The 25,122-nt window shown below is 45.0% G+C and overlaps 1 protein-coding gene across 1 annotated transcript in view; it reads right to left on the bottom strand.

Annotated features, from left to right (window-relative positions):
- PKD1 (polycystin 1, transient receptor potential channel interacting) overlaps positions 1-24,634 on the bottom strand; it is a 372,995-nt gene extending 348,361 nt beyond the window's left edge. Inside the window, exon 1 of the mRNA XM_069209747.1 lies at positions 24,233-24,634. Within this exon, the coding sequence (XP_069065848.1) occupies positions 24,233-24,480 (248 nt within the window). The 5' untranslated portion in view covers positions 24,481-24,634. The remainder of the gene's footprint in view (positions 1-24,232) is intronic.
- Positions 24,635-25,122: the final 488 nt, after the last annotated feature.

Raw genomic sequence — 25,122 nt, 5'->3', positions numbered from 1 at the left:
GTGTAAAGGGATAGAAGATGATAGAGATGGAAGTAATGAGAGTCTTTGCTAATCGGGTTTTGTAGCCACTGATCTTTCCCAAAGACGTCAAGTAGGGACCTGAGAAGTGACACGAAGGACAAACCACATAAGAAGAGCAGCACCTGAGAGAGAGACCCACAGTAGACAGAAGAACCGGCATCCACCCAACCTGGAGAAGAAGGCGTGCAATGTTCTTGAAAGATCAGGAGGGAGAGACAATATTTTCTTAAGAACTTGCAAGTCATTTTTCAGAGAAAAACATTTTGTAGATTTTTTTATTTATCAAGGAACATTTTAGAAACGGATGCATCTATTCTATTGATAGCTACCTTTTCAGAGCTTTCCATAGAGAACTTTCACAAGGTTGTGCAGAATATGTGTTGTCAGGGCTGGAATATCTCTAACACCAGCGGTGTCTTTCTATACCACGATGAGTGCGATAGAGTCATTCAGAGACAGTAACTGGAGAAGGCTGAGCTCTGGGTGCATTGCTCTAACCCAGCCTCCAGAATTTTGGGCTGTGGGGATATTATTTGGGGAGAGGTTATAGTGATATCACACAGAAAATCTGAATGATCTGTAAGTTATTTCATGGATCGTAGAGTGAAGTCAGCATCCCAAGAGTGTGAAAGACCCCGTCTAAGTAATTGCTCAGTAGCAGATGTTGAGTGAAACTTTGAACATGCTGTGGGTTTCGCTTATCTTGGGCAGATATTTGTATAAAGTGTGTTTGTGCGGCCAGATATAAAATGCCTGCTTGTAGGCAAGGCCATGTGAATATGTGATCAATTAAAAATAAAACGAGCATTGCAAGGTGAATAGGTCTGCAGAGCAAGCTTGCAATCATATGTATCTTTTGTAAACATATGCAATAGACATTCCAAGTGTAAAAGTAATAACATTTACAAATATCTCGTTCTCAAAAATGCATGTATATTTAAAAAAACAAAGTGAGTAAACAATTAACTGTTATAAGAATCAATTTAGAATAACATGAAACAACTGCAAAACGTGGCCTACCAGTGCTGGCTCTTAGTGGACTGCTTTTATTTATCTGGAAAAATCAGTAAACATGGAAAACTGGAATTCTTATATATAATACATACCTCTGCCAGGGACATTTATGGTACAGTACTTCCTCCATGTTCCATCTAAGTTCTGTGGCCCTTCCCCATTATGCTCCGTTTCTATCTGCCAGCATTCCAAGTGGTAACATTTCAAGTGACAACAAAGTAACTGCTAGCATTAATATCAATTATAACTTGAATTTTGCAGGTTGACACTCTGCAGGTTAGAATGTTGCTTTTTATAAGGTTGCAAATTTGAATCTTACTAGTTACAAGACTTTAAATTTGAATGCTTTGAGCTAAATTGTTGCCATTTGGAATGTTTGCATTAGAATGTTGTGACCTAGAATTAAGTCAATTAGAACTAAGTCATTTGGGCAACATGTGGCCTTATTTACAGCTTTGTGGATGGGATACTCAAAACATGATGGTGATCCGGTCCGTGGAGTAAAAAAAGCCATATGCTAGAATACACTTGTAAAATGGTGGACGGGGCATGTACCACATTTGTGATGGAGTTTGCCATCCTTTCATAAGCGTACCTCAAAGACACTGCGCGTTGTTCAGAGGAAATGCTAGACGGGGCTGCCTAGAGCGCACTAGGTAGGAGTAATATATTACTGCAAAAAACCTCAAATTTAGCACTGTTGGCAGGAGATGGTTGTTGTGAAATAGCACTTGGCATAGAGCACCGATTTTTGCAGAAATACAATCAAACGTTATGCCTAGTGCACACTGCTGGCCAGCGGATATATTTAGAAGCCACCTAAGCTTTGGTGTCTAGAGTATTCAAATGAATATGGCTCAAGAGAACATTGCACTTCGTTGACGGCATCAGGAAATTATAAATTAATAAGTATATTTTCTGGGGTGAAGCTTAGATGACGTACGAACGGAGATGCATTGCGCAATCATACATTTAGAACAGATGTCACAACCACAAATTAAAACCACAATAACGGAGAAACAATAACCGTACACATGAACAGGATTGGGAAAGGATGAGGATGGAAGAGTGAAGAACAAAAACAGGAAAGTAAAAGGAGAAGGAATGTGATCCCGGGAGGAGGAGAAGCCAAGGTGTGTTTATCCAGCAGAGAACAGGAAACCTCAGCAGTAGTCTGAGGTTGTACAAGCCCGGGAGAGAAATTGAGATACACACATGTGAACTGAGAGACAGGAGTCAAATATTCTATAGGCAGGGACAAGGAAGGTAGAAACTGAGTCACCTCTGCGTCAGGAGCGCACCTTCCAGCTATTGACCGATTACCAGAGTGGGCGTTTGCCTAAGAAGCGCATGGAACCAATTGTAACATTTGCTTATAATGTGGCATGGTATGGTATCGTTTTTTACAAAAAGCTGCAACTATTCCTGGCTTACTGGTGAACCTTCAGTCCTCTGATGCTAAAGTAGCTAACCAAGCATTCCTTTCTCTTCTTGGGTGTTTGATGCCTTTCCTCAGAGGCTCCCAACAGAAAAATAAATTGACCTCTGCTGGTAAGAAGTTTGCTCAAATAGCATTGTAGATATTTTAAATGGTTTTGAAATCAGAAAAATGTTGATGGACCCGTATGGTACTTGGTTGAAAAGCATTTATGCCCTCATTACAAGCGACCCCTAAAAATCTATGTTATTTCAATTGCCTGGATTTACTGTTACCATGGATTCTGCAAATTTTGGAGGTAGAAGTAATTGAGATTATGTGTTTTTGAGGAATACCATTTGGAAATTGGATTTAACATGCAGTTTTTTGTGTTTTTCCACGTTATTCCTCTTGGAGACTGCCCGCTTGTTGAAGGTGAAACATGTGAGTGGAATGTCCCTGAGAATCGGTGTTCCCACTAGGGGTCGGTGATAAACTCTCCTCTGTCAGCAAAGTTCACAGAGTTTTGGCCAAATTCCGACGACCACCGGGTGGCGGATTTTTTTCTCAAGCACGGCTTGTCAATGGTAAGTTGGCAAGAGCAAGTGAGAATTGGTGTCTTCTAGCTGATTTTCAGATGCTAAGAGGGCACCCGGAGAGATTTTCCCAATGAGGGCGGTCGCGACTGTTCGCATTGGGGAAAGATGCACTCGAGTCGAAAATCTATTCAAGCGGTACTAAAACCAACTCGAACAGCAGTGCCCTCTGGTGTGTGATGTGGAGCCGTTCACACTGATTTCTCAGTGCAGAACAGGTCCTGGTGCTAAAAATCAGCACGACGTACCAGTTTTCGCCCTAATGCGGAACTCTGCGGAATCTCGCCGAGTTTTTATGTAACTCTGCAGAATTCAGCGGAGTGAAACTCTGCGAGTTCCACCCACCCCTAGTTCCCACTACACACATATTTCCTGGTAACTGTTGGTACCGGGCCCATCGTAATTAAAGGTCCACTCCTAATGAAAGTCTTGATGGAGTCCTTCGTTTGAATGCCTGGAGGTACTGGGGATAAAAGCAAGAGAGATGGAAAGAATGAACTGGGAGAGAGGCAAGGTGGGAACACGGGAGAGTGAATGAAGTAGAAGTCTTGTGAATAGAAGGGTTTTTGATCAAAAGCTGCAAATATTTCTGACTCATTGGCGAACTTTCAGTTCTCTGATGCTAACGTAGCTAACAGGACCTTCGCTACTCGGGTGTCTAATGCATTTCCTGGGAGACTCCCAACCAAAATGTAACTGACCTCCCTTTGTACGACGTTTGCTCAAGTACCACTGTGGGATATTTAAAACGATTTTTGAAATCAGCAAACTACTGGTTGGCCACAAGCTAGAGGTCGGACGAGAAGGACACCCCTAAATATTGCTCGGACTCCAAAAGAGGGTTCGATGTTAGTCAGGAGTCCCTCTTAGTCAGAAAACAGTTTGTCTTCTCAAAAAATATTAAATGAGAATTCATGTATTGCTATTCTTTTTTTTTTTTTAAATAACGGGTGCGAGATTTCTCAATTGTCCTAGAAGCAACACTGCACGTTTTACAGCGAAATAAACTCGTTTTAAGCACACACAAAAAACGACTGATTTTTTCTTGGCAAAAAGTGAATGAAATCAGGATTTAACGAGAATGCAGTGTTGTAATGTGCTGGGATGAGGGTCATGTTTATCATTTAGCAACCTAGTGCATACTCTACCGGTAACTTTATTCTGGCCACTTCCAGAGCATTCATATTTTTAAAAAGTACTATCGCACAGCGATGACGTCACAGATGGAATATCCTACATCACCTTAAAGTAATTCCATTTGAAGGATGTGTAGTACCAGCTCCAATAATAAAAAGCCATAGCATAGCCTATTGTAATATCACATAGGATTTCAGAGAATAGCATGTCAATGAATACGAGAGAATATGATGTCATAACGTAACATAAGTTAATATGGCAGAGCATAACATATAGCAGCATAACATAAAATTGCATAACAAAGTTTAACATGGCATAAATAGCATTAGATAATACAACCTAGCAATATACAGCATATCATTGCATAGTATAGTATAGTGTTGTAAAACCAGGCATAACAACTTAGCATAGCACAGCACAGAGTAGCATAACATAGCCATGAAGCCAAGCCCCAGGCCACTGACTTTACTTATTCCGGAACTGGTTCAGCGGTGGAGTATGTTTACATCCGCGATGGGTGCATGTTTTATGAGCACATGTGCAGAAGCAGGCTCCTGTGCGTTACAAAGAACAACCTAGAGGCGCCCCCATTATATGGAAGGGAAAGGCCTAAACCAACACAGCTCCCTGCGCCACAACCCCCCACGCCCCAATTTTCTTCTTTAATTACTGGAAATATCTTTTGGAATCAGAGCCACGCTTGCTGAGGCAGTTTCATCTGCAGTAATAATTTCAATATATCATCCTTAAAACGCAAAACAAATCTGCAAGACATTAGGGGAGACAGAAGTTTTGCCACCATGGCTCTGAGAAGCAACCATGCACCACATCTGCGTCCCCTCCCAACAGCTGCCCAAGCAGGGGGAGGGGGTCTCATACAATCCAAACTTATCCTTCCCACCAAGGATTGAGCCCAAAGGACCACCAGGAATAAATCCTGCCAATAGTTTGTAAACCACACGTACTTGTTAGCGACATCTGCATTTGGTTGAGTGATGTGACATGGTCAGTTACATCTGCAAATTCTAAAGAGCTTCGAGAAGAGATGACTTGTAATAAGGACAGGGCAATTAAGTGCTTCACAACCACCGACAAAGCTCCCTTGTTTCTTCATCCCATTCTGGTGAGGTCATTTTACAGCATAAGTGCATATACATGGCTACTGACATATGCTAGATCTGTCTTAGTCTTCATATATTTTTATGACCCAGGTTGGTCTGTCCATGAGGCGACAATGGCCAGCTATAAACACTGCACTATTTGTATCTTATGTTTAGCGTAGGAAGACACAATCGGAAAAAGGAAGCAGCGCAACACCCAAGCACTTCCTGCCACGTGACACACTAATCTTCCAGTGAATCCCCTTGTAGTCAGTGTACTGTTTGACAAGCTGATGGCAAAATGCTCCTCTTAAAAAGATGTAAAAAGTCAATAGTTTTCTGAAAGGTAATAGTTTTCGTTCTTTAAACTGGGCAATTTTCCGAAGAGGAGCAGATCTAGAAGAATGTATTTAATGTATGAAGACCAGGGTTGTAAAATTGTTTGGCGGCAGTACTATTTATGTCAATAATTAGTATCAACGAATATTTCTGATTGGCTGCCAGCAAATCATTTTCTACAAGGGATTGCCTTCGAAGCTGCCATAAAGGTGTGGTTGTGTTTTTTGTCGTAGCACTGTGTGACGACCGATGTGGGTTTATCACACCTAACCTCTCCTCCTTTGTTAGTGCCTCATTTCCATTGTGGTGCGCAGGTATGTGCAATGTTTACATCCCTGCACTTTGTGTTCTGTCTGTGCAAGTTAAATGTAACCAGTCAGTAGCTCAGGTCAGGATGCCCCCTACCTCAGCACCCCTACCTGTCTCTGCATAAGGCCAGCCTATGGTGTCCACCTCAGCGGCTCTGGCCTGGTGGTCATGGATTCCGCTGCAGGACTGCGGCTCCCATTGCTTCTGGGATGCTCTAGTCCGGACCTGGACTACAGGACCGCCATTATTTACTCTGGCATTGCCACGGTTTATTAACCCTAGGACTAAAAATGCAGGTTGTTAGACTGCACTGGGCTTTATGGGGTTTACTTATAGGCTCACAGATGTTCGCTGGGCGTAGGAGGATATACCCAGGCATGTGTTAGTTGCTTTAGAGTATCAATTATTATGCTTGGACAATTAAGCCCATGTCTGGATATTTGAAGCTGTCCCTGGGCGTACAATTGATTTGAATTGGCATTGAGTCTGGGCATGGGCATGCACGAATGTATTATGGTATTTGGCTGTACGTTTGGGGCTATGCCTGGGCACTGGAGGGTGTGCCTTGGCATTTGAAGATGTTACTTGGTTTTTAAGGCTGTGACTTGGGGTCTGTGCTTGAGTATGATTCCCTATCACCCCAGAGTGTGATATCTGATTGCTGTGACTGGGCGTCTAAGGCTGTTATTTGGCTTGTGAGATTTTACATAGGCATATGAGGCCACTTGGCAGTCTATCAGAATCCCTCAAAACCAAAAGTGAATTACAACTGGTCTGGTAAAATGGAAAAGAAAAGGGATCGGTTTCACATAATTTAATACTCATCAAACTCAAGAATTGCTATTTTCTCTTAAAGTCTGATTTTTTAGGCTATTAAGTTCCCCAGTCGACTGCCGTCAGTAGTCTGTCGTTCATTCTGATTTAATTTCCCAGCATGCACTAGGAAGCACTTATATTTGTCTTGACGGATGGGACACCCACGAGCCTAACAGTTGCACCATAGTAAAAGAGCACTTTGTAGTATTTATAGTACATTTTGAATTTTTTTTAAAACGACATTTGTTTTTCTTTTAATTTGTTTGCAAAACAATCATGCTGTACATATAGTTTTAGAATGTTTGACTTATTTGGGAGAACATTCTGGTTTGCTTTAATTTATTTTTTAGCCTCAAAAAAATGTCTATGGCACAAAACATGTAGTGGCTTTACAAATCAATTACTTTATCTTTAGTAAGTTTGAATAATTTCACAGTTCTTTCTATTCATCGTAAAATGAGTGGAAGAAAGCGGTATGAAATGTTTAGCAGATTATTTTTTCTGCGAACGCTTAATATAGCAGATATGTTTATTTCTGGATTTTCTGCCACCGCCCTCATATGAACCATTCAAGCAAGAATGGACCAGGAAAAGATCAAGAAAATTAACTAAATTTGTTTAAAATCAAATGACTCCAAAAAATATTTAAAAGGTATTATGATCACTGTTTTAAAATTAAGTCACTGAGCATATTCTAAAGAACTGTGGGTGACTGCCCTTCTCTGCTTCCGGGTATGAGGTGTGCTCTGTTTGGTTATTGTGGCAGCACAACTGTTAAGATTTGAGTGGTAACCATAATAGACTTTATACGTCTGTAGTTGCTGCATTATTAATCTTGCATTTTTCTGGAGGTCAATTTACTTCATTTGTGTCAATTCCTCTACTTTCATCGGGGTCAAATGTCATGCGATGTCACCTCCTATGATGTCACTTGGTCTGTAAAGAGCATGTGAGGTCACTATCACCTGACATTTTAGAGACTCAAGCTCTATTGGTACTGCTACAAAAACTGTCACAAAATCTTATATTGCCATTTTTTTCTTAAATCAATTTAGTGCACACCGGTTTTTCAAGAGATATTGTGTAGCCTTGCTCAGCCTGTAAAAGTACCAAGAAGGTGGGAAACAGATTAAAGATGAATGTTGAAAAGTTATGTCCTGCCTTCAATGGCCCCCGTCGTGGTGTGTCGACAAAGAGCAACAATGCCTGGAGGACTTGAAGCTTCAGAAGAAGTTATTGGTAGAGACTCTATCTGCAGGCCTGTGTCCTAACCTGACTATTTCATCTGACGTGTTGTACACGGTTGTTGTGCCACATCTGGAATGGGTTGTATGTAGGTCTGATGAAATGCACACTTAAAGATTCTGATTTTGTTTGTCTAACCAATTTTGACGATTTCTTTTAATAATGGTTTTTACCAGATTGGCAAAACAAGTCTGGAGAAACCCATTATTGAAATATTAGTTTCTTCATTTTTTAAGTAGGTGAATACAATTCCCCATAACTCTACCCCCTTTTTAGGAGGCCACATTTTACCCTTTTCTCTTTTTCACTTCCTCCTATTCTTTTACCTCCCTTCCCTTTCTTATATACCAATACATCTTGCACCTTCCCACTTTACCCCACTTTTTTTTTCTAATTTTGCTATTGTCTCTCTATGCATCTATGTTTCCCCCATCCTCTACAGCCCGCTCCCAGTTACCTTCTTAAATTTCTCCAGATTACATATACCTTTTACTTAAAAATTACTATTTTCTTGAAAAATTATATTCCATCATTTTGGCATTTCTCCAACATGAAGTATCACCAGGCTTGCTTTTTTCATGTTGAAAAATCATCAAAATTACAGTACACCGAGTAATGATATGCCCAGTTCAGAATGTGATGTTATCTTATCTCTAGTTGTGGACTGCATTTTAAGTTATTATAGGCACTTGTGTAGACCACATCCAAAACACTGTACACAGCACAGAAGATCACACCTGAAAAACTAAATGATCCCAGTCTCTGGACCTGACATATCTAAAGATCTGGAGGCTACTTTTGGCATGTTTGGCCCAGTTTTTGAGTCTGCATCTGAGGTATTGTATTCAATTCTGGGTGACACTCCTTGAATATTGTGGCATGCTTTGCCTCCACTTTTGGATAACTGTGACTTTTTTTATAGACAAAGATTTGATCATTTTTTCCAGTTGCGAAGGATGCATATGGTATACTAAATCCTGTAGAGAAGCCTATGACTAGAATGTTGTGTACATTTCCAAGGTGGAATAAGGTAAAGGATTTTGCAAGCTTCATCTGAAGCGGTGGGTGTGTTTCCTGTGAGGATATCCAGAATGTTGCACATAATTGTAGATTCCCTGCTGAAGTTTTGTGTCCGAATATAGATGCCACACCTTCAGCAGTGTATCCAGGTCTCTGGGAAGTGTCTAGAGTAATACACTGCATTCTAGACACCACACCTGGATTTTTGTATTGTTTGCATTCTTTTCAGGATGACAACAGCTAGAGCACGCTCTCTAGCTCTAACTGCCATACTTAGAGTTCTTTGCCAACTTCTATTGGGCACATCTGGAGTTTTCCATTATGAAAATGCATTGGGAGTATAGTGCTCCCTTTTGGAGTCCACAACTGCATTACTGTGTTCTGTTCCGATGATTCAACTGGAGTATTACTTCCTATTTTTGTGAGCACATATGGACTAGTATATTTTGAGAATGAAAATCCATGTATGGAAATAATAAATGGTGTTTTGTGTACAATTACGGGTACACTGTTTAGTTTGGAGTCCACATCTGGAGCTCACTGCTCAATTTTCTTCTGATGCCATTATGAATCCTGCATATAATATTAGAGGGAGTCGTGTGATAATGTCAACAGAGTGGAGCAGGATTCAGAGTGCACATTCTGCAACTTGCATGGCATAAGCTACCTGGAAATAGCAGACTTTTGTTTCCAATGTTTATCAGATGACACTTGTAATACGGCGGATGAGATATCCATCTTGGTTTGACAGAGTATTGCACCCGCAAGACTCAAAATCATGCCCTCTGCTCCTCAGAGCTTGTGCAAGGTGATTGGGAAAGGATCCTTCTTCCCCGTTGCTCAGCCTTCCTTAGTGGGCATTTCTTTATTGTGACTCTCTTACTTTGCAAGTAGTTTTATGTTTTTTAAATCTTGTAAACATTGGGGGAGCACAGAACTGCATATTTTTTGTGAAATGTTATGAAATTCCATCCATTTAGAAGAATCAGAGACATTACTCTTTCAAATGGAAAAGTAATTTACAGATATCTCAACTTACTTTTTTCATGTTTGCACAATGTTCATACAATGTCTTTTGGGATATTGGCAGGAGGCTACAAGGCTCCAATGTACAAAAAAAAATACCTGAAGATCTTATTGCAAAATTTTAAGACTTTTCATGAATTGCACTGAATATAAACTTTATAAGTTACACAAATTTCACCAGTATAATTACAATTTCACCCAGGCCTCATAAACCAATGCATATACTCTAATTTCAAAACACAGGGCCGTCATGTTTGGCAGATGGGATACACCATCACAAATGTGGCGGACGTCTTGTCCGTAGTATTACAAGTGCATTATACTCTCTGGCACTTGTAATATAGGCGAGAAGATATTCATCACGTCTTGACAAAACATCCCATCCACCAAACTCTAACTAAAGCCACAGGTCAAGGATTCATATTTAGGATGCACTCACTGTATGCTAATATCTAAATGAATTTCATACGGAAATACTGAAAACCTGTCACGGACCAACCCCAGACACCCCCAGCTATTTAGGTGAAGTGCCCTTGAATGCAGAGTAAAAACTTGCATGCATTTTTTCTAGGTAGCAGACATTTCCAAAAAGTTGATTCATTTTACTCAAGGAAGTTGAATTTTCTCAAGAGATGCAGGTGTGTCATTAAAGTTAACCATTGTAATATGCACTGATTAAATCTGCTTAAAATTAATGTTCCTTTACGCTGGGTTTCCAGGAATGTGTGCTATTTTTTTGCTGAGAGTTCTTCAAGGAACCAGTCACCATGACACCCCCCAACAATCTTTCAGCTGTGAAGACATATACCCACTCCCTCTGTTCTAAACCAACCTCTGGGTTTCAAGGCTTTTGGCCAACGCTTCCACATCTTGCTCATGTCCTGAGCAACACACCCAGTCATTGGTGGATGATCACTTCCTGTTGTGCTGGGGTAGCCCTGAGTTTGTTGCTTTGGTCATGCCACCACCCAGTACAAACCATTGCACTTTCACAGCCACATCCGGGTCAATTTATCCTGAAAACATGTTGACCGTTAATGCATCACCAGATCGCCAAACTGGCCACTTTTGTAGCCACGTACATGCTTCTTTTGCTTTGAAAACCATGCTCCATTGGCTCAGATGCTTTCACTGCAGGTAGAATCTGCAACACCTGTGGAGTTATCAAGGCTTAATGTGTGTTGCTGTTTGCTGCTGGTGAGCATTGGCTATCATTTTGGAGACCAGGACTTATTTATCAGACTTTGACCCAGAGTAAGGGAGAGAAGTGCAGTGATGGGCGAAAGTAGAGGAAAGCGGAAGTTAGAAAATTGCCAAATGGTGGAAATAGGGATGAGAAAGAACCTGGAAGAGGGAGGAAGGAAGTGTAGGGTGCTGGAATAAAGAAGTCAGAAATGGAATAAAGACAAGGGAGACGTGGGATTCAGCAGTTCGTGTAGCAGCTCCTCAGAAAAACTTTGGGCCTCTGCACTTGTGTTTTTACAAATTAACCACAGGAAACAGGAGAGAACTGGAGCTGGGATAGATACTCCTAAGCAGAAAAAGAGTAGCACCCGTATGTCGGCGGAGGGATCTGTAATTTCAAACTGCTTCATTCATTCCTAGTACAGCCCACAGGACTTAGAAGCGAGGAGTGTAAACTAGAAATCTAAGGCAAGAGGAGGAAACCCATCACAGAGAGCTCCACAGGAAACAATGGAATTTGTATTTCACTTAAGTAAATGGCACAAATTTTAGCGAAAAATAACATTTCTCTGTGTCAAAATATTGACTACAGAAATGTTATTCTATCAAAATACAGTGACCATAAATCATGACCAAAATGTTGATAGTAAGTGCACACAGGTAAAGGTAGTTTTACTATTCTTAAAAGGAAAGAAGATGTATAGTTATTCCTAGTCATGAATGTACTTCTGGTTTATTTGTCACATGCTTTCTCCTCTTGCCTCAGACTTACACACGTCAGTCAAATCCTGTGCTGTACTGTAACCAGTGTGTGATGGGCTCTCGTGCAAGGACAGTAATGCTCCTTCCGGGCTTCTGCTTGAATTATAACATACGCAAAAAGAACAGATAATGGACTGAATGCTGAACAATGCAAACATTCACCCCCAGTCACAAAGATCTGGGTTTAATCCATTGTTTTTTTGCCCACCGCCCCACCCCAGTTTGGACCCAACCATATGCAAATCAGGCTTGACCCTGTTTGCATTGTTCAGCATTCCACCCATCATCTGCTTGTCACCCTAAGGGGGAAGGGTATGCCTAGACTTGGGTCCCTTGCTCGCTGCACCACTGGATTTAAGCTAGCCTGGCTGATGATGGGTAATACCCCAAAACCGGTCCCACAATGCCTGTTTCCATTCCAGGGAGGACCTGAGTTGGGAGTTCAAGCATGGCTATTCCATGGGGAGCAGTATCAAGATTCTACTACTCCTGTACCAGCAGGCAGCCACACCAGAGCACAACCATCACTGACTTTATTTCAAAACCTCTGCACTTATGTTGATAGATTATGCACTAGTGCATAACCATTGACACCGACAGCGCATCAGGACGAGACAAATGGAGGGGTTGTCCTATGCAACTCCACCCTAACACAACACAGCATGACAAGAAATATCCTAACAGCATACCATAATCTAACAACATGACTAACCCATCACAGCATAAAATTGTAGCATAACTGCATGACGTAATATGATGGAAAACAGCATAGCATCTCATAACGCTGCATACCATTACTACATAATATTAAATATAATCCATTGTGAAGTTTGGCAATATATATATACCGAAGGTCGTTTGCATTTGAAATTGGGCGTATTTTAGAAGAAATAGACATTTTAAAAATTGCCTTTATTCTTCCAACTGTGTCAGTCTTGACTCTGATTTGAACACGGATGCATTACTTATTAATTAATCGAGGCCTGATTTGTCCTATTTTACCTCGGATTTTATTGTGAAATATTGTAAATATTGTGCTTTTATGGTGATCATGATATGAACCTAATAAAGTTTATTCTGATTCTGGTTCTACTGCATAACATAACATAACCCCGCATAAATAACACAGCTAAATACATACCATATCATGGCATAACATAACCTAGGGATAAGAAATAACATGAGGCACGACTCCATAAAATAACTTTTCTTAACTACATGACATAACATGATGGAAAACAACACACCACAACATAACTTTGCTTACAATTACAACATAACAACATGGCATAACTGAACTGCATAAAATAACATAGCGTAATTCCATAAAATATCATGACCTAACCTAACAAAACTAAAAACCATACCAGAAGACAATATAAAATGTCATTACTTAACTACATGACATAACATTACATTAAACACAGGACAACATAACATACCATAACATTACAACATAACATGTCATACCATAACACTGCATAAATGGCATTAACTAAATGACATAGCATTACATAAAACACAGGACACCATACCGAAACATACCATTACAACATAATATGTCATACCATAACAGTATTAAATAACATTGCTTAACTATATGACATAACATTATGGAAAACAACACAGGATAAAATAATGTAGCATTCCATTACAACATAACATAACTTGTAATACCTTAACACAGCATAAAATAACGTTACTTACCTACATAACATTACAGAAAACAACACAGGACAACATAACGTAGCATTCCAAGACAACATAACAGAACATGTCATACCATAAAACAGCATAAAATAACATTAACTCCCGTCCCTCCCTCGCCTTCCTTATTAACCAATGAGGCCCCTGGCCTCTCCTAGGCCACTCCCTTCCCAAAAAAGAAAACACCTTCCCGCCCCTTCCCCTCCTGTTCTTTTTTATCTCACAGGAGACTTACCTCTTTTTCTCTTCCACGGCGGGGCCTGGAGGACTTCAGTGCTGGATCTCGGTGGGTTGCAGTGTTCCTTCCGGCAGTCTCCGGGCATGGCTGTGTTCTTGTTGGGCAGCGCAGCTCTCCCTGGAACACGGCTCCAAGACGCTGCCACGGAGTCAGGCGGTCCTGATTCGGCTGGGGCTGCGTTTCTGGGGGAGTGCCAGTATGACTGGTCTTCTGGACCATTATTCCCTCTACTGTGCGATAAGAATGGGTTTTTATGCCCATTTTTCATTCCATTTTGAGGAGAATCAAGAGGGCCGTAATTGATGGCTGCAATGGTTTTGCTGGCATTTCCCCATTAGTGTATTGCAAGGGTTGTGTCCCCTATTTAAGATGGACAGTGGTGTTTTGGGCATTTTGTTTGTACCATGGAGGGAAAAAGGCTGCAGAGAGAAACCATGTCGTACTATCACTTCTTCCTTGGAGGAGGTCCCTGTTGCTCAGAAGAGGTCTCAGGACTCCCAGAGTTCTGGAATGGGGGAGTGTGCCTCTACGTCTAGGGAAGAGATGCAGGGCCAGAATTGAGGTGCCAGTGACGAGGGCTCTTCAGGCTCATCCAATGCAGCCCGGGAGGTTATCCAGGTCTAAGAAATTGGTGGCGGACGCTGGGTCCTCTAACTCGGGTTGTGAGGCGCCTTCAAATTCATCTTCGCGTGAGGTGATGTGGGACATTCTGGCTCATCCTGAGGTTTCCTTCTTTTCAGTCATCGGTGATGAAATCTACCTTGTTTCCATAATATTTTCCTCCTTCTCGATTTGCCATGCTGTTCCAGGGTACGGTTAAAGATATGGTCTTCTATGAATGGAAGGAGGTGGATAAGGTTCAGGTCCCACGGTTTCTCCCAAAAGCTGTATATGTTGGAAGGGGAGGATGCTCTTCCACAATCGGCTTGGCTACTTTGATTGAGAAGACGGCTGTCAATCCGGAGGACTGTACTGGTGCTGCCATTGATCGGAAGGTGGATCCTAGTCTTAAGAAAGCACTTGCGGCTGATAATTTGGCATTGAAGCCTATTCTTGTCTCTTTGTATTCTGCTTAATCATTGGTGCGAGACTTTGATAAACTGGCTGTGATGTTTCAGAAGGGGTCTGAGTGTTCTGACTTATTGGCGGTGATGGAACAACAGGCGAGATTGCTGGCTGACATTTCCTCTGATATTATACACACCCCTTCTAAGGCTTCAGGCCTTGATTGCTGCCAGACGTTCCCTGTGGTTGAGGCAATGGAAGGTAGATCCTGGGAAAAAGGCCGCCGTTATGTGGATTTCGTTCGATGGTCAGGCGCTCTTTGGGGACCAATGTCGGCCATGATCTTGAAGGCCTTTAAAAGGAAGAAAACATGCTTTGCCTTATTCATGGGGTTCCTTGGCTGGAAAAGGTTGGAAGAAGGCTCATAAGTCCTCCCACTAAGTATGAGTCCCAGTCTTCTTCCTCTCGGAAAATAAGGTTTGGGGCCTGTTTTTCTCCAAAATGTGCTGTTCTGGCTCAGAAGGGGGCCTCCAAGAATGGCTCCTGACAAATAGTGTGCCAGGGGAGCATTGCCAGTTGGAGGGAGGCTGCACCATTTCCTGCCCATTTGGCTGCAGGATGTATCAGACCAGTGGGTGCTGAACATTGTGGCACAAGGCTACGTAATAGAGTTTGATCAGGTTCCTCCAGATAATGGTGTTCGGCCAACGCCGGTTCCGATTTCCGGGGTCAAATTGTAGGCCCTCCTAGATGGGGTCCGGACTTATTACAGAAAGGGGCCATCTGCAGGGTTTTGGTGGCAGAACGGGGAGAAGGAACTTATTCCATCTTGTTCCTAGTTTGGAAAGTGTCCTGAGATTTTCGCCCTGTACTGGATCGGAAGTGGGTCAATTCTGCGATCAAAACTGTTCATTTCTGGATGTTTACTGTTCAGGTGATTATCCCACTGATTGGTCTGGGAGATTTTTGGGCATCCATGGATCTACAGGATACCTATCTGCACGTTCCTGTCGCATTGCCCTCTCAAAAATTCCTAAGGTTAGCGATAAGGTACAAACATTTCCAGTTCTGTGCTCTTCCCTTTGGGCTCAAGTCCTCACCCTAAGTTTTTACAAAGGTTCTGGCTCCTCTGATGGCAATCCTTTATGCAGAAGGGGTGTTTGTGTATCCTTATTTGGACGAGCTCCTGGTTCAGGCCCCAAGCGACGCTCAGTTGCAGGTTCATATGTCAAGACTATTTCAGATCTCTCAGAAGCGCGGATTTTTGATAAACTGTGTGAAGTCAGATTCGGACCCCTCTTAGGACTTGGTATTCATGGGGGCTCACTTTATGACTCTCAAAGGGTTGGTGACATTGTCAGAGAGACGACTGATCAGCCTGCAGGATCAGGTGCTGACTTTGATGGCTCAGAAGGCTACCTGGGGCTGAATTGGTTAAGGGTGCAGGGCTATTAGGCATCAGCTGTGTTGCTGGTTCCTTGGGCCATGTTTCATCTGCACTGTCTGGTCAACTGGATTCTCTCCCATTGGTCTCTTGGTACTCTCAGTCTTTAGGAGCATCTACCTATGTCACATCCGATCCGCAGGGAGCTGATGTGGTGGCAGAAGGGGGTTGCAGCTGGTCAAGGGGATTCCCTTGCCCCCTCCGGTGATGGTGATTGTTATGACAGACACCAGTCTCTCCGGGTCAGGCGTGACTAGGGTCAGAGAGGTTCAGGGGTTTTGGCCTCTCCCGGAGTCATGGAGGTCTTCGAATTGGAGGGAGTTGATGAACTTGTTTCCTAAGCCAGTTTGGTCTTTCCCTAGTTGGAATCTCCAGTTAGTGTTGGATATTTTGACTGAGTCTCCATTCTAGCCCCTTGAGGGTGTTGATTTGAAGCTTTTGGCATTTAAAACGTGTTTTTGCGTGGTCATTACATCTGTCAGATGCTAAGGGGAGTTGGGGACTTTGTCCTGTAAGTTACCTTTCTGCAAGGTTTTTCCGGATAGGGTTGTCCTGGTTCCGGGTCCCTCCTTCATCCCTAAGCTCAATTCTGCTTTCCATGCGAACCAGGAAGTGATCCTGCCTGCTTTTTGTCCTGATGCTTCCTCCTCCGAGGAGCGCAGATTACATTGTTTGGATGTGCGGCAGGCCTTGCTGTAGTACCTGGAGGTTGTTAAGTCATTCTGGAAAGGGGACTCTTTATAAATTTTGGTCCTGCTAAGAAAGGGGAGAAGCCTCCTACTACTACTTTGAGTAGGTGGATCCGGTCTCTGGACTTGTTGGCATATGAATTGAAAGGTGTAATCCCTTGTCAGGGGATTCAGAGGTGGTCCACGTGTGGTACGGCGGCTACCGTGGCTACATTGTAAGGAGCTTCAGTTGTGGAGATTTGTATTGTAGCAATCTGGTCTACTACATTTGTTCGACCCTAACAGACTGCTTGCTGAGTTGAAATGTTTAGATAATGTATTGGGCCATATTGTTTTGTCCTCTATGAGGGAATAGAGGTGTCTCTGTATCTGATCTGGAGGCTTTATTAAAGTTTTGGATGTTGCAACTCAGTTGTCTGTTTCCGTTTTTACTTGCTATGTCTCAATGGTTAATAAGGAAGGCGAGGGAGGGATGGGAGGTAATGCCATTAATGGGTGCATTACTTAACTACATGACATAACATTACGGAAAACAACACAGGACAACATAATGCAGCATACCATTGCAAAATAACATGTCATAACAAAACACAGCATAAAATAACATTACTTAACTACATGATATAACATGATGGAATACAGCACAGAACAACATAACGAAACATACCATTACAACATAACATGTCATACCATAACACAGCATTAAATAACATTACGTAACTATATGACATAACATTATGGAAAACAACACACGACAACATAATGTTGCATACCATTACAACATAACATAACATGTAATACCTTAACACAGCATAAAAAAGGATTACTTAACTACGACATAACATTACGGAAAACAACACAGGACAAAATAACGTAGCTTACCATTATGGAATACAACACAGGACAACAGAATGTAGCATAGCATTGCAGCATAACATAACATGTCATACCATAACACAGCAAAGATAACATAACATCTCATACCATAGCACAGCATAAGATAACATTACTTAACTACATGACATAATATTACGGAAAACAACACAAGACAAAATAACGTAGCATATCATTACAACATAACATAAGACGTCATACCATAACGCAGCATAAATGACATAGCATAATTACATAATATAACCTAACAACACGGTATCACGAAACACTAGAGAACATAAAATAATATCGCTTCACTACATCACATAACAATACTGCTTTTTATTAATTCTGGCAATTAAAAATTTACTTAACAGGTACATTGGGAGATTCTTCTATGTTTTGACCACAAAATAGGAAAAGCGAACCAAGACACAGCGCCAGCCAGCACAAAGAAGACATTCGCCACGTTTCTAAATATTTAAATCTGCTCCCCCGCGAGACCATTCCTCGGATTCCTACAGTGCGCCGTTAGAAGCCGTTATTTTTCAAAGGAAAACCTCTCAGCGGGAGCACATTCTCCCGACGCGCGGATGGCTCTGCGGGGGCGGATTGATTTTTTAACGCGGACTTTTTTCTTCCTTGATGACGTCACGGAGGCCGCGTGCTAACAAATGTGTAGTACTTTGTTCAGGGAGATGTGCATGGGATACGTGCTTTGTGAGGGCGGCTCCGGGTTCAAGGGCCACCTCGCAGCAGTAGTAATCTGTCAGCCGAAGGAGGTTTCTGTAAGCAGGGCTTTAAGTGGGATGAAAAAAGTGGGGGGTCTCTCAAGTGGGCGTGGCCAATGTAATTAAGGGCTTGGCTTAAAAGTACGCTAAAAGTGTGCAAATCGTGCCCTTCACCGGTCTCTTGCTGCATCTTTCTGTCACTGCACCCAAATATATAATGCACCAAGCAACTATACACTCACAGCAAGCCAGAACTATTGGCTTCGTCAGTGGTTGTTAGCTGGATAAAATAAATAAGCAACAATGGCTCTGTTGTATATAATATTGAAAATGCTTATGTTCTAAAATGTTGTGACTGTGAAAGTACTATAATGAGCCTCTCTAGAGTTATATCAAAGGCAGTTAAGGGTGACACTGCTGCAGAGTTAAGATTTTTTTCACCCTGAGGATGAGGGCAAAAACTGAGAGCCCAATAACGGCAGGACCCGGCCTACTTAGAGGCCTGTCTGTTACTAACACAAATTCCAACCGAAAATTGCTAAAACGTTTTCCGTGCTTGTCTGGTGGCATCTCAGTGGTGGGGTAAAAGGAGAGAGCTGAGGGAGGAAACAGAAATAGAGTACCTCCAGTGATGACCAGCATTTCCGGTACGGGAGAGGCCTGCTCTGAGTAACGTGCACCGACTTTATGAAGTGCTCAATTTGTAAACAAAAACGTGCGGGGGCTCAAAGCACTCTGAACATCGTGGCTGTCGCAGTTAGGTGTGAGTTAGTTAATGCTGAGCAGCGATTCCTGAAGCCATCTCGGCCTCTTTAATCCATTTACAGCCGCTCCCTGCCCCTCCCCCTCTCTCGTGCAGCTTTCCCATATGTGTCTTTTGCTTGCAGTAAATGTTTGGGGCAGAACAATACCTGCCGGCCCTCACCGGCTCAAATTAAGCACTGACTTTAAGCCGTATGACCCCCTCCCTGATAACCCCTTACATTCACAAACCTAAGACCGGATAATTCAGCCAGGCAAACGAAAGCCTCCTTGTAATGTTTTGGGAATAAACACCAACTATAAATACATAAAGGTAACAGCACAGTGCAAAATTCCCGTGCAGAGTATGGCGGGGGAAAGCGAAGTATATCTTGAAAAAGTAGTTGGAAAATACTGGGTTAGGTTAATAGTAATGCATTTTTATTTCATCACATGTATTCGTGACTACGTGTGTTTACTAAAGGGGAACATGCGTCTGAAAACGACTCCAATGCGCTTGCGAATGCCGTTCACTCCCAGTATATGAGCTACAATGTGCCTCGGAAAATTGTCCATCGTGGCAGATGGAGTTATGAGCGGCGCAACGAAACTTGAGGGCACCCCCTGCACAGTAGTAGAGGGGGCCTCCCTCGTTCTCACTCAGGAGCTCACAGACCAGAGCACTGTGCTGAGGGGGGGGAGGGGGGGGGAGTGGCTTGGAGCTCAGAACGCCCCCCCTCCCCCGTCTGAGGGGGTCTTAGTTACGCCACTGGTCCGAGATATGTAATGTTATTATTATGGGTAATTTGTAGAAGGGTGGGTTGTACCCAGCATAGCGCCTCTGGGCATTAATGTCTTCTCCATGGTGGCTGGCCCAGCATAGCGCCTCTGGGCATTAATGCCTGCTCCGTGGTGGCCGGCTGAAGACCGCCGTCTGTGAATCACGCATGAAGCGTGACTACTTGCGGCAGCTATAGACTTCCGCACGCCTGGACCTCACCGCTGCGCCTGTTGGTAAACACCACGTTTCCCCCCCGCTCAGATTCCCGCACAACCTCCAGCGTTACAAGCCGTTTCTTAAATATTAAAGCGCAGACTAAGCCGCCTATGGAAGAATCCGCTTTACCCGGTCTTACGTAACCAGCAAAGGCGATTCAGATTCCGGGCTCGCAGCATCGCTTCTCTTCCAGCGCAGGCCTCGGCTCTGCCAAGGCACCTGGTGCCAAGATGCAAGGCCCCTGCTGATCGGTGCCAGGGGTCAACACGCAGCTCTGCAAATGCACATCAAGGCTGCGCTGCAACTCCAGAGGGGGCGAAGCAGCACATTAATAGAAACAGCTCTTAGGGCCCGTGCACGAGCCGAGCCCTGAAAATGTTCTCTATGTAAATTATAAAGCAAACATCACGTAACATATTATAAAACCTCATCACAAGTCAAACAAGTCTATTTGTTAACACGTGGAAGCTTGGACATTAAAACGACATATGCCAGCACTGCACAGAGAAGCACATATTAAAACTGACAGATTTTAAAACTGACCCACTAGAGAACTAAAGGCTAGACAGTTGTCATGGAAACCCTTTAGTGCCCAGATTATTGTAGTCTCAAAAAGGACTCCTGAAGAAGTGATTTGCCAGGAATCACACCGTTAAAGGAAACATAAGCCGTCCAAAACCAATACGAAATATATTCATTCATTCTGACTTCAACACTGGCACTAGGCGCACGTTCATTTTTATCACAAGAATAAACGATGTGCCCAAACTCACAGGACGGTAAACTGAGGCTCCAGTTTTCAGTGGCTCATCCACCTCTATGTAGTACCCTCTGCTGTTCTTGTACCGGGAGTCTACAAACAGCTCCGCCAATGCACCTCACGGCTGAGCGGGAGCGACACTATCTATTCCCCGCTGATATCCACACATGTCTGAGCTGCTCAATGCCCAGCAGCAACAGCTCCCGCCACAGGTGCAACGTGCCACAGATTAACAGGTGCCCACACGTGTCTCAGCTGATGCACCTCAATGCTGAGCGACATCAACCCCTGCCAAAGATTCACTGGTGCCACATGTACCACAAATTCACAGGTACCACACGTGATCCAACGAATGCACCTCAATGCAGAGCAGCTCCCACTCCTGTCATAGAACCACAAATGCCCACACGTGGCTCAGCTGATGCACCTCAATGTTGAACAGCACAAACTCCTACCGCAGATCCACAAATGCCCACACGTGGCTCAGCTGATGAACCGCCATGCTGAGCGACACCAAACCCTGGCACAGATTTACAGGTGCCCCAGATTCACAGGTGCTACATGTGGCTCAGCTGATGCACCTCAATGCTGAGAGGCACCAACTCCTGTCACAGTTTCACAGGTACCACATGTGGCTCAGCTGATGCACCTCAGTGCTGAGCATCAACAACTCCTGCCACAGATTTACAGGTACCCGTATGATGTGGCCCACCTGACGCACCTCAGTGCTGAGCAGCACCCACTCTTGTTACAGCTGTGTTGGTAAATATAGCTTTGCCATAGTCCCCTAATGCTGAACTGAAACCATCCCTGGTGTACTTTTGATAATGTCAACAAAGAGCTCTGCTGATGTGCCTCATTGCTTACCAAACCCTAGTGTCCCTGTACTGAGTCTTGCGCACATCTCTTCCATGCACAGCAACAGTGGCCTCGGCATCCCTCCCCAGTGCTGACACTTCGCACATCTCTGCCATGCACAGCAAAAGTGACCTCGGCATCCCTCCCCAGTGCTGACTCTTCGCACATGTCTGCCATGCACAGCAACAGTGGCCTCGGCATCCCTCCCCAATGCCGACTCTTGCGCACATCTCTGGCCTCGGCATCCATCCCCAATGCTGACTCTTGCGCACATCTCTGCCATGCACAGCAACAGTGGCCTCGGCATCCCTCCCCAATGCTGACTCTTGCGCACATCTCTGGCCTCGGTATCCCTCCCCAATGCTGACTCTTGCGCACATCTCTGGCCTCGGCATCCCACTCCAATGCCGACTCTTGCGCACAGCTCTGCCATGCACAGCAACAGTGGCCTCGGCATCCCTCTCCAGTGCTGACTCTTTCGCACATCTCTGCCATGCACAGCAACAGTGGCCTCGGCATCCCTCCCCAATGCCGACTCTTGCGCACATCTCTGCCATGCACAGCAACAGTGGCCTCGGCAACACTCCCCAATGCCGACTCTTGCGCACATCTCTGCCATGCACAGCAACAGTGGCCTCGGCATCCCTCCCCAGTGCTGACTCTTCGCACATCTCTGCCATGCACAGCAACAGTGGCCTCGGCATCCCTCCCCAATGCCGACTCTTGCGCACATCTCTGCCATGCACAGCAACAGTGGCCTCGGCATCCCTCCCCAATGCCGACTCTTGCGCACATCTCTGCCATGCACAGCAACAGTGGCCTCGGCAACACTCCCCAATGCCGACTCTTGCGCACATCTCTGCCATGCACAGCAACAGTGGCCTCGGCATCCCTCCCCAATGCCGACTCTTGCGCACATCTCTGCCATGCACAGCAACAGTGGCCTCGGCAACACTCCCCAATGCCGACTCTTGCGCACATCTCTGCCATGCACAGCAACAGTGGCCTCGGCATCCCTCCCCAGTGCCGACTCTTCGCACATCTCTGCCATGCACAGCAACAGTGGCCTCGGCATCCCTCCCCAATGCCGACTCTTGCGCACATCTCTGCCATGCACAGCAACAGTGGCCTCGGCATCCCTCCCCAATGCCGACTCTTGCGCACATCTCTGCCATGCACAGCAACAGTGGCCTCGGCAACACTCCCCAATGCCGACTCTTGCGCACATCTCTGCCATGCACAGCAACAGTGGCTTCGGCATCCCTGCCCCAATGCTGACTCTTCGCACATCTCTGCCATGCACAGCAACAGTGGCCTCGGTATCCCTCCCCAGTGCTGACTCCTGCACACATCTCTGCCATGCACAGCAACAGTGGCCTCGGCATCCCTCCCCAATGCTGACTCTTGGCACATCTCTGCCAGGGCACCGCAGGGCTGACGGGCAGACAGGTCGGGCTGCAATACTTGGTCACTGACAGCTCTGACAACGCCACTAGGTCCCCATCGCCAGACAATTCTTTAATACACGCACAGATTATCTAATCATATACAAACTACTTTCATCAATGTTTGCAAATCGCCGCAGTGAAGTTATGAATTTGGAGCTGTTAAAAAAAATAGGAAAAACTCATAGCCACATTTCGCAGTGGACTTTGCACCTCATCCCGTGGGATACGACCCTTAACCCGAGAGCCCTTGGGTGAGATCTGTTGCCCTATAGGTTTGTGTGGTTGGACTCGGGGGGTGGGGGGCTGCGCCCCACTTTCCTTGTGACTACGGACCGCGAGAGTGACAGCCAGGTGCCTCACTGGCGTCACCTTGAGGCTCGTAAAGTGCATCTGCCCCTGTCTCACGTGCACTGAGCCCGGTCTATGGATAACGGATCCCGGCGTGGGACATTCCCAGCGGCCGAGATACCTCCAGGTCTGACCCCAGGGACACAGAAACCCTCTGGTGGGACCACAACAGACACGGAGGGCCCTCTCCCCGGTGCCGATCATGAGAAAGAAAGTGGGGGGGCATGTCCTTACATAATACCTGAGTCCCCTCAAACTCGCCAAACATGGGTACCCACATCCTCGACCCATGTTCAATGACAGAGACCACACTTCCCTTTACCACGTTCTAAAAAGTGCCCCCTGCCCATCCCAGCCCCCCCCCCCCCCCCCCCCCGACACACACACAGACCCCGTTGGTACTCACAGTCGTGTGACCTCGGAGGGCACCTCCAGATCCTCAGCCAGGGCCCCGCGGAGCCCAGACAGCAGCGCCCCCGAGCAGTTGAGGCTGCATCCGCCCCCCAGGCCGCAGGTGCAGTTAAGCGGGCACGGCTGGCACCCCCGGGCGCCCCCCGGCAGCAGCAGCAGGCAGAGCAGCGGCGGCAGCAGCCAGGGCAGGGAGCGGGCGCCATGTTCCCCCGGTGCAGGCAGCTGCCCAGCTCCAGGAGGCATCTCTCACCCGCTGCTGCCTGGCATGGCCCCTAGTCCCGTCGCCCCCCAGCCCGGCGTCCCTCGGCCTCCTCTGCCTCCAGTTCCCCCCCAGTGCCCCCTCTTCCCGTTCTGCTGCTTCTTTGCCTCAACTTTTCCAGCAGAGTTTTTTGTGTGTGATTTTTTTCTGTCTCCTGCAGTTCCTGCTGGATACGCTGGGGGGATTCCTGGCTCGGACAGCGGGCCGGAGAGGAAATGAGCGCACGCACAGGTCCATTTTCTAACAGAAAATAAGAGATGAGCCAACCCCTCCATAACATCATAACTGCAAGGCGCTGAAATGCCAGGTCCGCGGTGTACAGTGCCAAGGACTGCCACTTCATTACCAAGAAAAACAGGTGACTTCCCGGAGCCAAAACTGTGCCACGAAGAGCGAGTTATGGGCATCCGTGACATCTAGTGGAACCTATGTCCACCACCCTTCAGTAGTACCAGCTTGTGACCACTAGTGGCACTTAGTGGCCATAAATGACACCCGATTTTACCCGGAGACACCCAGTGCCATGTAGTTTCACTGAATCTGCATAGTACTCTAGGGTGCCACTCTGTGGAACAATTGCCACCCACTGACCACCAGTGCCACCCATACCAACGTGAGCAAAGCAG

Source organism: Pleurodeles waltl, chromosome 10, assembly GCF_031143425.1.
Source record: "Pleurodeles waltl isolate 20211129_DDA chromosome 10, aPleWal1.hap1.20221129, whole genome shotgun sequence".
In the NCBI taxonomy this organism is placed as follows: domain Eukaryota; kingdom Metazoa; phylum Chordata; class Amphibia; order Caudata; family Salamandridae; genus Pleurodeles; species Pleurodeles waltl.
The sequence above is the reverse complement of the archived record's forward strand: the minus strand, read 5'-3'. Positions and strand labels throughout refer to the sequence as shown.